Below are 14,603 nucleotides of genomic sequence, written 5' to 3' on the forward strand. Positions count from 1 at the left end.
TCGAATAGTTGACTTAGGTTGAAGATCTGATAACATTCGGTATAAAAAAATGCAAAAATAGAGAAAATCAGAAAGGGGAAAAATACTTTTTAATGGCACTGTAGAAGCAACTGTCATTTTTCATACTTTGGTCATCATACTTTGAAATGGTTTCTTAAAAGATCATACAATTTCATGAAACACATGGTTTTGACTGTTCATGAACTTTAATGTTGCAGACACTCAAGATAGAAAGGATATAGGCTAATGCCCAATGTAAACAGCCACACACCACTCCTCCTTATCAGGATGTTTTCAGACCCTTCAACCAATTCTCCAAAAATACACATTTATTTAGGTCTAGCATTACGTTAAAGATCAATATTTACCCGAAATATGAATGTCATTAATGACATTGTATAGAAGATAAAAGTGACTTTAAACTAAAAAAAGTTTTATTGTTTCAAGACATTAAGTTAAATATGCATTTGTGTGTTATTAAAAATGATGCATCATCATATTCTGTCATATAGCAGTGGTTGAATTTAGTTGATAAATCAGCTATACTTTTATATAAGAAGTTATGATTAAATTATATCAATTAAAGAAAGATAGAACTGACAAAAACATGAGGTTATAAAATCAATCATATAGTAACCTAAAATTATACTGAAACATTGCATTACAATACATTATCAATATTTAAATGTCAAATTATTCAGATCAGTAATGTGGTGCCAACTGTTACCTGGCTTGTATCAGAAAAATAGGCCTAGAGAACACAATTTCAACAAGAAAAAAAACCAATGTATTCACGGAGGCCCAATTCTCAAGGGATGACAGCAGTGTATTGAGGAGGCAGGGGATTCTGTTGAAACCCTGTACCCATACCGTCTCCCACAGGACCCTTTGGGTAGTTCCCAGTCTGTAATGAAAACAACACAGGACATATATGACCTTAATTATAGTTAGGTTCCAAATGGCACCCTATTCCCAATATATAGTGCTTTACTTTTGATCAAAGCCTGCACCATATACCCTATATAGTATACTGGGCCAAAGCAGTGCACCATACAGGGATTAGGATGCCATTTGGGTTGCATGCTATTACAGAAATTCTAAAAAAAGAGATGTTAATAAAAAAAATAACAGTACGTACACATGCTCAGTATCTATGACTTAAACTGATTACTTACTGGGTTGAGCCTGTAGAGTGTCAATATTGCATGATCATCACATCCTTGTAATGATATTATATCGCTAATGTTTATTTTAAATTTAGTTTCAGTTCATTTTCAGACCTTTATTGTTAGTTTTTATTTAGTTTAAGTTGTGTAAAAATATTTACATTTCATTCTCATAATATTTATTTTTAGTGTTATGGACAGAATCAAATCTAATTTGATTTGATACATGCTTCGTAAACAACAGGTGTAGACTAACAGTGAAATGCTTATTTACGGGGCCTTCCCAACAATGCAGAGAGAAAAATAAATATTATTATTTCAAATAATAAAACGAGGAATGAGTAATGATGACATGGCTATATACACGGGGTACCAGTACCCTGCACAGAGTCGATGTTCAGGGGTATGAGGTAATTGAGGTACATATGTGCATATAGGTAGGGGTAAAAGTAACTAGGCAACACAATAGATAATAAGCAGTAGCAGCAGCGTATGTGATGAGTCAAAAGAGTTTGTGAAAAAGGGGGTCAATGCCGATAGTTCGGGTAGCTATTTGGTTAACTATTTAGCAGTCTTATGGCTTGGGGTTGAAGCCGTTCAGGGTCCTGTTGGTTCCAGACATGGTGCATCTGTACGGCTTGCCATGTGGTAACAGAGAGAACAGTTTATGACCTGGGTGGCTGCAGTCTGAATATGTTTAAGGCCTTCTTCTACCACCACCTGGTACAGAGGTCCTGCCAGGTCACTGCTATTCTCCTTATAGGCCGTTTCCTCGTTGTCAGTTATCAGGCCTACCACCGGTGTCATCAGCAAACGTGATAATGGTGTTGGAGTTGTATGTGGCCACTCAGTTGTGGGTGAACAGGGAGTACAGGAGGGGACTAAGCACACACCCTGAGGGGCTCTCGTGTTGAGAGTAAGCATGGTGGATGTCTTGTTCACTACCCTCACCACCTGGGGCGGCCCGTCTGGAAGTCCAGGATTCAGTTGCAGAGGGAAGTGTTCAGTACCAGGGACCTGAGATTGGAGTTCACAATGGTGTTGAATAGAGATTGCGGCATCTGTTGGGACGGTATACAAATTGGAGTGGTCCAGGGTGTCTGGGATGATGGTGTTGATTTGAGACATGGCCCACTTTTCAAAGCCTTTCATGTCTACAGATATGAGTGCTACGGGGCAATAGTCATTTAGACAGGTTAGCTTGGCGTTCTTGGGCACATGGACTATGGTGGTCTGCATCAAGGTATGTAGGTATTACTAACTGAGTCAGGGAGAGGTTGAAAATGTATTTGAAGACATTTGCCAGCTGGTCAGCACATGCTCTGAGTATGCACCCTGGTAATCCGTCTGTGAATCCATCTTTGAATGTTAACCTGTTTAAAAATGCCTTACACAGTAGTCCGGAATAGCCGGTGCTCTCATGCATGGCTCAGTGTTTCTTGCCTTGAAGCAAGCATAGAAGGCATTTAGCTAATCTGGTAGGCTTGCATCACTGGGCAGCTTGTGGCTGGGTTTCCCTTTGTAGCCCATGATAGTTTGCAAGCCCTGCAGAGCGTAGTAAGATTCAATATCCGTCCTGTATTGATGGTTTGCCTGTTTGATGACTTGAGGAGGAGGTAGCGGGATTTCTTAAAAGCGCTCGGATTAGTGTCCCGCTCCTTGAAAGTGGTAGCTCTAGCCTTTAGCTCAGTATGGATGTTGCCTGTAATCCATGGCTTCTGGTTGGTATATGTACATACAGTCAATGTGGAGACAACCTTGTCAATGCACTTATTAATGAAGACTGATGTGATAAACTTGTCAATGTTATCGATGAATTCCGGAACATATTCCAGTCTGTGCTAGCAAAATCGTCTTGTAGCTTAGCATCCGCTTCATCAAATCACTTTCATATTAAGCTTGTCACTGGTACTTCCTGTTTGAGTTTTAGTTTGTAAGCAGGAATCAGAAGGATAGAGTTATGGTCAGTCCCATGGCCTGGTCTGGAGTAAGCAGAATGTCCAGAGCTGACGACTTGTTGAAGAAGAAATTGCCATCCAATTCGAGGTTAGTGATCTCTGTACTGATGTCCAGAAGCTGTTTTCGGTCATAGGAAATGATGACGGAGACATTATGTACAGCAAAAGTTACCTTCAATGTAAAAAAAAATAAAACACACAAAATAGCAGAATTGATCAGTAGCCTGTAAAATGTCTGCTATCCACTGCAGTGCCATCTGGTAGCCAGTTAGCATGACGTGGGAGGATAGGAGCCATTTGGGTTGTAAAATTTTGGGGTGCTTTTGGGATGTCACTTCTTGCAAACGGGGGAAGGAGTGGCACTGTGTCGTAGTGTTAGACTACAGACACCTTGGATCGAATCCAGCTGTATAACAACTGGCCGTGATTGGTAGTCCCATATGGCGGCGAACAATTGGCCCAGCATCGTCTGGGTTTGGCCGGTGTAGGCCATCATTGTAAATAAGAATTTGTTCTTAACTCACTTGCCTAGTTAAATAAAGGTTAAATGAATAAAATAATTCTGTACATTGGAGTCATTCCATGTCCCTTTTGAATAGCTGAGGTGATTTTCTCAAGTGTAAAATGCTCTATCTACAAACAATTGATTCTCGATTGCGCTGCGGTTTTGGATACCGTGAACACTCAGTTTAATTATCATCCAAAAACAATGTAGAAATACAAAAGATACACTTACCGTTTTACCGCACATTTCCACTGAGGCTTTTTTTGTGTAACACAAACTGTAAACCCCAATGTGCTCTCATTACTATTTTTTTAAAGAAACCTGTTGCACTTAATATGCTAGAGTACAGTTACTTTTGTTGTCTGTAGTGGATCCAGATTTGAGTTATATCAACTTGAAAATTCTGAGTAGCCCCCCACTAAGCCTTACCAGTGTGCCCTTTCAATTGAATTGTGGAGTGACCACTCATAACTGTATTTGTCAGTGACAAAGATGTGGTTGTTAAATTTTACATTTTCACTCCTGTGGCCTTCACCAAGTGAGTTGCTAGGCAAATGTTATCATTATATTTAAACCATGAAAATACATAAGGCCTTATTTTGAGGCCTAGCTTTACCCTATTTCAAATGCATGGTTTACAGGCCACATCAGGCCACTAAGTAATGTTGCAAATTTCCAGTAACATTCCCAAAATTCCCAGATTCCAACCGAGATTTCTGGAAAACCTGGGAAATTTACAGATTTTTGCCACCCTACCTGCTAATCAGATTATGATGGTTTGCAATGTGATGTGACAGAGTTACAATATCCAACAGTTTAAAGTTTTAATCACCTGAAACCTGAATGAATAACTGCTGCCAGGGTTAGGAGAAAACCTAAGCCATTTAAAAAACTGGAACAACCATTTCAGTAATGGGAGCAAAAAAAAATGAACTAAACGATTGGATTAGATTAGAAAATGTGTTATGTTATTTATCTTTGTGTAGCACAAGATGAATCAATCAATCAGTCAATGTACATGCAAAAACACAGATATTTAAAAACATCCTCCCCCACCAATCTACATGCAGTAGAGCATGCTGGGAAAATAAATCATAACTTTAAAAAAATGTAGTTGTGTGACTTCTCATTTAGTTTTGAGTCAGTACCACATAAATATTTTAATATTTTAATTTTATTTATCCGTTATTTTACCAGGTAAATTGACTGAGAACACGTTCTCATTTACAGCAACAACCTGGGGAATAGTTACAGGGGAGAGGAGGGGATTAATGAGCCAATTGTAAACTGGGGATTATTAGGTGACCGTGATGGTTTGAGGGCCATCTTGGGAATTTAGCCAGGACACCGGGGTTAACACCCCTACTCTTACGATAAGTGCCATGGGGTCTTTAATGACCTCAGAGAGTCAGGACACCCATTTAACGTCCCATCCGAAAGATGGCCGATGCTGGAGTCGAGAAGCAGGTACAGGGTGTCAAACATTTAATGAGGATCAGACAAGGAACAAGACAGGAGCAGTGTCAGCACACAAGTAACAAAACGACATACAAACAATGTGAAAACGGGAAACAGAGCTGGGGGACAGACAGATATAAGGAAGGAAATAACACAGGTGAAAGGTTTCTTTGTTTCCTTACGAGTTTCCATTAGCTCAGGAAGTGCAATGCAAAACACCTCCGTGGGAATCTGTGTTAAAACGGCGCAGAGTAAGTGTGTCTTTTGAATTTGTAAAATCATTTTGGGGTGATATGAAAGTAGAATTTTCTAAAACCGTATTTGCACGCATTGATTATTAACAGTTAGACAGAGAATCGGGAATGTTTAACACGTTGGCCCTGCTGTGGTCAATTGTTCAAATGAGAACCCTATGGCTGTATGGGTTTGGGTTCTCAAGAGCTTAGGTTAGGTTAAAATTATAATGTCACAAATGGCAAAAATCACCAGGGGCTAATCGTTCAGTTGAAAATTGTTGCGTTTTAGTAACTTTGATGCAAAGTGTTCTATCTAATGATGAATATAAACCCTGGATTGTAATTAGCCATTGAGAGCTTTGAAGTTTAGCTCACACAATATAATGTGAAAGTATGCATTAAGGTGTCTGTAATAGAATAAACATGTCAAAAACGAATGTAGACATTAATAAATGCATTTCGATAGCTTACAAAATCTTATTTACATTGGAGGAGGAGTGCCAAGATGTCCATGGCTTGGCCGTGGCTTCAATAAAGCAACCCCTGTCAGTCATACATGGTTTATACACATTGGTTCTATCACGTGCAACTACCTCAACGATTTTAATTGGACGATGCTTAAACTTCAACTCAAACGTTTTCTAATGTTCGCAAGTACGGACCCACAGAATTTCATACAGTGACCAATGTTGTGGTGATTACACAACTTGAAATTAAAGTTTTCGCAGTGGAAATGTAAAATTTTACTCCAGAAACTCAGTTACTAGGACACTGGTGAGATCTTTTTAATTCAAATTTTAGATAACGATCAGCCTATTTGATATGGCGACCCTGCAGTTCAACCTCCAAAAGATGTCATACCTCGTAGTTGATCAGAGGAGGGTAAGGTGTGTTGCTTGGAGTCATGCTGCCATGAGGTACCGGTATTTGATTCCCAATGATGAACACTTGCTAAAAGACAGACATGTAAATTTTAAGTACATTTCTAGTAATTCATTATTGAATATACAGGTGTCATGACTGCTCAGTGCTCTTACAGTTGCCAGAACATACTTTTGTATATAGACTGTATGTGGACACCCCTTCAAATGAGTGGATTCGGCTATTTTAGCCATACCCGTTGCTGTCAGTTGTATAAAATCGAGCACCCAGCCATTCAATCTCCATGGACAAACATTGGCAGTAAAATGGCCTTACTGAAGAGCTCAGTGACTTTCAACATGGCACCCTCATAGGATGCCATCTTTTCAACAAGTCTGTTCATCAAATTTCTGCCCTGCTAGAGCTTCGCCGATCAACTGTAAGTGCTGCTATTGTGAAGAAGAAACGTCTATGAGCAACAATGGCTCAGCCACGAAGTGGTAGGCCATACCAGCCAAGTGCTGTCTTCGGTTGCAACACTAACCACGTGTTCCAAACTGGCTCTGGAAGAAATGTCAGCACAAGAACTGTTCGTCGCGAGCTTCATGAAATGGTTTCTATGGCCGAGCAGCCTCACACAAGCCTAAGATCACCATGCATAATGCTAAGGGTCGGTACCTTCCCGAATGCATTGTGCCCACTGTAAAGTTTGCTGGATGAGGAATATTAGTCTGGGGCTGTTTTTCATGGTTTGGGGCAGGCTAGGATAACACTACAGCATACAATGACATTCTAGACGATTCTTTGCTTCCGACTCTGTGTGGAACAGTTTGGGCAAAGCCTTTTCTGTTTCAGCAAGACAAGCCCCGTGCACAAAGCGAAGTCCATACAGAAATTGTTTGTTGAGATCGGTGTGGAAGAACTTGACTGGCCTGTACAAAGTCCTGACCTCAACCCCATCAAACACCTTTGGGATGAATTATGAATACTGAGCTATAATGTATGCTCAAAACAATGGAGAAATTATATTATTTTATACTAATACAATTGCAAAGTGAAAGAGATGCTTTTTCTCTCGAAAAGATAGTGATAAAAATGATTGACACCACTGTTTCCAATACCTGTCAATATCTCACCTTGTGAGGATAACGACACTGAGCCTTTTCTAAAATGTCCTGGTACTGGTGTCATGACAATTTGTTTCAGAAAATGTAAGATTTCAAAGGAGCCAATGTCACCAGGTGAGTGTTTGGTAGCAAATAGACATAGCTCTTTACGTGCCTCACACTTAGCAATAGTGGTTTCCTTGAATAAATTAATTTTAACTGTAGTAATCCTTTGTATCTTGTTTGGAATTCATTGCATTTTCTTGTATTAGTTTGTGTGGATTTTATTGCGGAGAAACTGTAAGCTCTCTCACCATCCACACACACCATTAGTTCAAACACATGTGTCTCCAAAGATCACATGATGTGTGTTTACCACCACCATTTGTCTGCCCCTAGTGGTCGGGAGTGTAATTGCCCAAATAACACCATAAGCTACACCCAAATTGGCTCCAACACACCGGCCCCTAATGGTGAACAGCAATTACCCAATAAAGTGAAATGTGAGTGAATCCTCTTTCACTTCTTCTGTGGTTCAGAGTTCTTCCCAGGTTCCTCTGTACCCTTGGGTAGCCAGATCTTGGTAACAGGTCTGTCCAGTTCTCCTGTTCTGTTTTACGTCTCACAGACCAGACCTGACCCTTCTTGTCACGTTAGGTTTCCAACAACTTTTCCATCAGCCACGACCCTCTCGGTGACCAGCTTAATATACGAACCCTTATGCTTTCTATATCCGTTTACTCCAAAACTGTTGCTACAACAGCTGGGATAACGACATACCCCAATCTCTTTCACAGCAATGGCAAGGATGGAGGGCTTTGACTATTTTCTACATTGTAGAATAATAGTGAAGACATCAAAACTATGAAATAACACAAATGGAATCATGTAGTAACCAAAAATGTGTTAAACAAATCAATAGTTGTTTTAGATTTTAGATTCTTCAAAGTAGCCACCATTTGCTTTGATGACAGCATTGCACACTCTTGGCATACTCAACCAGCTTCACCAGGAATGCTTTTCAACAATCTTGAAGAGGTTCCACATATGCTGAGCACTTGTTGGCTACTTTTCCTTCATTCTGCAGATTAACTCCTCCCAAACCATCTCAATTGGGGTGAGGTCGGGTGACTGTGGAGGCCAGGTCATCTGATGCAGCACTCCATCACTCTCCTTCTTGGTCTAATAGCCCTTACGCAGCCTGGAGGTGTGTTGGATCATTGTCCTGTTGAAAAACAAATGATAGTCCTACTAAGAGCAAACCAGATGGGATGGCGTATTGCTGCAGAATGCTATGGTAGCCATACTGGTTAAGTGTGTCTTGAATTCTAAATAAATCACTGACAGTGTCACCAGAATAACACCATCACACCCCCATGCTTCATGGTGGGAATCACACATGCAGAGATCATCCGTTTACCAACTCTGTGTCTCACAAAGACACAGTTGTTGGAACCAAAAATCTAATATTTGGACTCAGACCAAAGGACAGACCAAAGGACAGATTTCCACCTGTCTAATGTCCGTTGCTCATGTTTCTCGGCCCAAGCAAGTCTCTTCTTATTATTGGTGTCCTTTAGTAGTGGTTTCTTTGCAGCAATAGGACCATGAAGTCTTGATTCACAGTCTCCACTGAGTAGTTGATGTTGAGATGTGTCTGTTACCTGAACTCTGTGAAGCATTTATTTGGGCTGCAATTTCTGAGGCTGTTAACTTTCCTGTAGCGGTCCTCATGAGAGCCAGTTTCATTATAGCACTTGATTGTGACTGCACTTGAAGAAACTTTAAAAGTTCTTGACATTTTCCGCATTGACTGGCCTTCATGTCTTAAAGTAATAATGGACAGTCGTTTCTCTTTTCTTTTTTTGAGCTGTTTTTGAGCTGTTTTTGCCATAATATGGACTTGGTCTTTTACCTACCTTGTCACAACACAACTGATTGGCTCAAACGCATTAAGAAGGAAAGAAATTCCGCAAATGAACTTTAAACAAGGCACACCTGTTAATTAAAATGCATTCCAGGTGACTACCTCATGAAGCTGGATGAGAGAATGCCACGGGCGTGCAAAGTTGTCATCAAGGCAAAGGGTGTCTACTTTGAAGAATCTTAAATATAAAATATATTTGGATTTGTTTAACACTTTTTGGTTATTACATGATTCCATATGTGTTATTAAAAACATTGTAGAAAATAGTAAAAATATAGAAAAACCATGAAATGAGTCGGTGTGTCCAAACTTTTGGCTGGTACTGTGCATCTTCCATTCATGCTGGGAAACGAGAGAGTTGCTCCCATGAATCAGAAAGCCTTCCTAGGCTTGAGCTCATGGCCTCTGTGTTGGCAGGAAATTATCTTAACAACAGCAAGAACCGTGAGCTCTCCCACCATCCACACACACGCCATATGTTCAAACACCTGTGTCTTTATAGATCACCCGGTGTGATTACCGCCACCATTTGTCTTCCCCTAGTGGTCAGGAGTGTAATTGCCCAAATAATACCTTTATATAAGATACACCCAAATTGGCTCTTACACTGGGTAAAGTTCATGAATTTGACCTTAACAAGGGGCCCAGGACCAGTGGAAGAAAATTAGCCCCATAACATGAAAGATCCGCCACCATATTTTACAGTATGTATGGTGTTATTTTCTGCTCTTGCTTCTCATTTCGATGCCAAACTCACCACTGGTGTGTGTGTCAATGAGCTATTTTCATGTCATCCAACAAATGTAAACGCCTGGAGTTTACTAAACAGCATTAGCACTTGGATTGAACACTGTGATTTGATCAGATGACATGAACATAGAGCTCTTTACGCCACACACCAGTGGTGGGTCTGGTGTTGAAATAAGAATGCATTAAGCAGGAAACAACCGCATAAAATAAGCGCAGACGAAGGATATCAATGATCTGGAAGGATTCTGTACAGATGAATGGTCTAAGATCCCTCCCAAAGGGGTCTCCAAATCACAAAACATTTTAGAAAAGTGTCAGTGCTGTTATCCTTGCACAGTGAGGTATTGAAAACAGCTGTGTCATTAATTTTGACCCATACCTGTTTGAAAAATAAATATTACTTGTTAAGCAAAAACTTTCTCCTGAGCAATTGTATTAGTACACATTTTTGTGCGCAGACGATGTATTTTAAACAGTCATTTTTGCTCATTTTTATCAAGGGTGTCAATCCTTTCGGACCACATTGTATATGGAACTAGATTTCTGTCTAAATGTTGTATAACATTTTGACAGAAATCTATGTCCAAAGACTCACCTCAGGGGTGGAACGGCAGCACAGGCAGACAGCTCTGCAGGCGAATGACGAGACACAGATGGACACTATGAACTCCAGCAAGGAGAAAACAGCCAAAACACCTGATATTCCCTGGGACCTGACCTATAGACAGTGAGGAACAGGAAACAGCAGTGATGTAGACTTCACCGCCATTTTGGATTAATTATGTACAATTAAACTCTGACTCCCATTTCAGTGTGGGCTAACAAGAAGTAGAATTTAACTCAATAGCATCTAATTCACTATTTCTTGCATGTTTGAGATGTCACATATATGCTACAAATGGGGTATAATTTAAACTAATAAAAAACATTAAACAGTACGTACAATAGATCGTCTAGTAATATGATTATAGATGATAAATTCCCCTTTACCATTTACAAATATCTCCTGACCAAAGGAATAAGCATTTGGTATATACCCAATACCGTTGACAAACATAGGATCCATCGTAGTTGATATAGGATGGAGGTCGTATGAAGGATAGCGTGGATAGTCACAGTAGTAGTGGTACAAGATGATCCCAGCACCGTCTAAAGAATGCAGAATGGTGCCAATAACAGCAGTAACCGTGGCGACAACATTCATTCCAAGGGAGCCTTTTACCTAAGGGACAGACCAGAAAGAGGACATAGGAATGTTTGATTGGTTGGAAAATGAAATGCAATATAAAATACAGTGTGTTGACAATCATGATTGCAAGTCTTTATTAAAGGGGCAATTTGCAGTTGCTGAATCGCCAGTGCCCACCCCACTGCTTGTGTTGTGGGAGGAAAACAAACAGGTTGAATGAAAACATGAGGGCCTATATGTGAAGTAGATTCTATGTTTTGAAACAGAGTGGAACTTTATAAATCAAAAGCCTAAACTTTATTGAGGCAAAAATAGTTGATACTGACCAGACATTTGTTCAGTTTGTTGTCAGCAGCAACAGTTAGAGAGCCTGCAACTACATACTGAGATGGAACAAGGAAGATATTATACAAGCCTACGTACCAAATGTCACCCTATTCTCTACATAGTACACTACAAAATGATTGTACTATATAGGGAGTAGGGTGGGACAAACATATTACTACAGTGTGACCAAAATTCAAAATCAAGTTTAATTCCTCCCACATAGAAGTCAACAGAAACTGAAATGCATGAGTGTATAAACGGCACAGGCCTAGCCATGTACATATACATTGATAAAAGTCATTTGTTAAGTCATTCATTATACATTAAAGATTTAATAAAAACATTTAAAAAATGCACATACTGTATTGTTTTTAATGCATTTCTTTTCAAAATATGACATGATTCAATTATTAGGATGTTTTGTTTGCATCACGACAGACAGGAAATGTAAAAAAATATTATTAGACAGAGCAGCTCACTCACAATGATAGATCCCCAGACAAATATTCCACTAATTCTTCCAATATTGTCTACTAGTGGTCCTGCAGTCATCACGATTCCTGTTAACAGCATTATCAAACCAATCATGATCTGTATGATCTGTGAGAGAAAACAAAGCAGGATTTTTTTCTCTTCTTCCAATACATTCAACCAAAATTAAAAATAATTTTCAAATGATATAAAACAGCAATTCTTACTCCCAGCACTTTTGGATGCCCTGCCCGGAAACTTCCCAGCACTGAGGAGACCGTCTGTCCCAGACAGTGAGGAGCAGATGCGACCCCTGCAACCCCCATCCCGTTCCCATAGGGGTAGACATGGTTGATGACCACCTCCCCATTAGTGGTGGTTGTTTGAGAGCTGGACATCTTCACAGAGGAGGGAAGGATGTTTGTAGTACAGTAAGAGGTGATATGGCTGGTCAGCTGTGTATTGTTGAGCCTCATTCAAAGTTTGTACTCTACCTGGGACTTGCAAAATAGGTGTGTGCATCAGCCAATTATTAGACTTCAAACTAACCCCATTAAATATGGGTAGGTGATAGGCTCTGTGTGTCTGTGGTTGCTGTATCATCTGTTAATTTGAATAATTTCCTCATTGCTGAGTGACCCTTAGTTCCTTCTTGTCTTATCTTCCCATCTTGGGCTTGAAGTTTTTGTCTATCGAACACAGGCTATAAAAGAAACTCATACATTTATTTTGTTATGTGCTGTATAGGCAACCATTTTCAAGGTGTAGTATAATAAAGTAATTCATTTAACCAAATACTTTGCCCCTCTGTGGGGAGACATCCTGAATTAAAGCAGAAGTAGGTGAAATAACCGGAAAAACTGTATATTAGTGAATGTTAAATTATTGGTGAAAAGGCATTAGATAAGCATGACAAACACAAAATAGCTTTGTAAAGTGGAGTCTATATAAATGCTGTGATATCATGTTAACATTAGCTCGTGTCTATTCCTGCACCCCTCTCTTCCTCTCATCTCCCCTCTCACTCTCATCTTCCTCTCCTCATCTCACTTCCTGTTCTCCCCTCTCATCCTCTTCTCCCCTCTCTTCCTCTCCTCCTGTCTCTTCCTCTCCTCTTTCTTCCAAGGTTTGTGTTTTAAAAGTTTTAGAAACATCTCAAGGATGATCAATGGAAACAGGATGCACCCGAGCTCAATTTCGAGTCTCATAGAAAAGGGTCGGAGTACTTAAGTATATAAGGTATATCTGTTTAATACTAAATTAGCAAAAATGTTTTTTTTTTTAAACAGCTTTCACTTTGTCATTATGGGATGAGCAAAATAAATATTTAGTCAATTTTAGAAAAAGGATGTAACGTAACAAAATGTGTAAAAAGTGAAGTGAATGCTTTCCAAATGCATTGTATCTGGTCTAAAAAGGATGGAATATACAATCATGAGAATCCACTTTTGTAGACAATATACTGATGCACAGACAGTGCATTGCGCAAACAAAACATCCCTCACAATATCAACTGGAATTACTTGGGGCTATTACTGAACTTTGTGCTGAAAACAAATATTTGATTGGGAAGAGACTGTCACTGGCAAACTTTATATAGTATCTTCTCCTCATCAAGAAAAGCACATCATCAACTCATTATAGTACACAAAGTTAGCAAAACAATGAAATTATTCCAACATTGCCTAAAACGATGAATAAGATATCAATGAGATAGACCTGTATAAGCAACATAACAATTGAGATATACAAACTATTGCATAAGGGAATGATGAGCGGATAAGAGGCAAGCCATAATTTCGTTTAAGACATTAATGAGTGAGTCGTCGATATACTGTAACTATTTGTTCAGCACTTTTTAAATGTACAACAGAATTCAGAACATGGGCCGTTCTTTCATTATTCTCCCTCTACACCAGGTCAGAAATGTAGGACAAATAACGGGGGCATATAAGCAGACAATGAAAGCTCTTACAATATTCAATAGGTGACATATCTCAAAAACAAGCTATAGGTTACATATGCACCACCTAGTCAGAACAGTAAGCTAAGTTCTAGCTAGATAGCCAGTTGTCTAACATTAGTTTATTTTTTGGTTTATGGATACTGTTTTATCTGTTTGACAACTGCTAACCAAAATATACTTTTAACAGACTATAATTAGCTAGTATCCCTGTTTGTCAAGAAACATGTGCTTCATTTGTTTTAAGTGGTTGCTATGTTAGCTACCTAATGTTAGCTGACCAGGCAGCCGGTTTCATCAAATTCTTTGGGTGAGACACATGGGCTACTAACAGCTTACTACACAACATACACTTACTACTACTTTCTAAACTTCTCCACTCTTTTGATCAGGGAGCTACCACAGTGAAGCAGCGTGAAGCACACCTGTGCACATGCTCGGATACTCTGTGTGACTGTGTGAGAACAACGTCTTGCGTCGCACTCATCTCAATCTGCGGTGCTGCAACATCATCACGCTTAGTCTACCTTTAAATCAGTGTGACCGGCCAGTTTCAGAATCTTGAAAACTCCATTAGAAAAAAAGCTTTGACCCCATTCGATTTTTGCTCAAATTGTGGAGAAAAAACCTAGAACTGAACAAAAATCATGATGTTTTTTGTTTTATTTTAGTTTGTTTTGGAGTCA

General features: G+C 39.4%; 1 protein-coding gene across 1 annotated transcript; it reads right to left on the reverse strand.

Annotated features, from left to right (window-relative positions):
- Positions 1–641: 641 nt before the first annotated feature.
- LOC121847199 (membrane-spanning 4-domains subfamily A member 4A-like) lies at positions 642–13,028 on the reverse strand. Its single transcript, XM_042327295.1, is given in 8 exon segments — positions 642–904; positions 6,185–6,274; positions 10,563–10,685; positions 11,005–11,054; positions 11,057–11,189; positions 11,483–11,539; positions 11,967–12,083; positions 12,182–13,028. Coding segments are annotated over 8 exon segments (915 nt in total). The 5' UTR covers positions 12,431–13,028; the 3' UTR covers positions 642–808.
- Positions 13,029–14,603: the final 1,575 nt, after the last annotated feature.

Source organism: Oncorhynchus tshawytscha, linkage group LG09 (assembly GCF_018296145.1).
Source record: "Oncorhynchus tshawytscha isolate Ot180627B linkage group LG09, Otsh_v2.0, whole genome shotgun sequence".
Classification (NCBI taxonomy): Eukaryota; Metazoa; Chordata; class Actinopteri; order Salmoniformes; family Salmonidae; genus Oncorhynchus; species Oncorhynchus tshawytscha.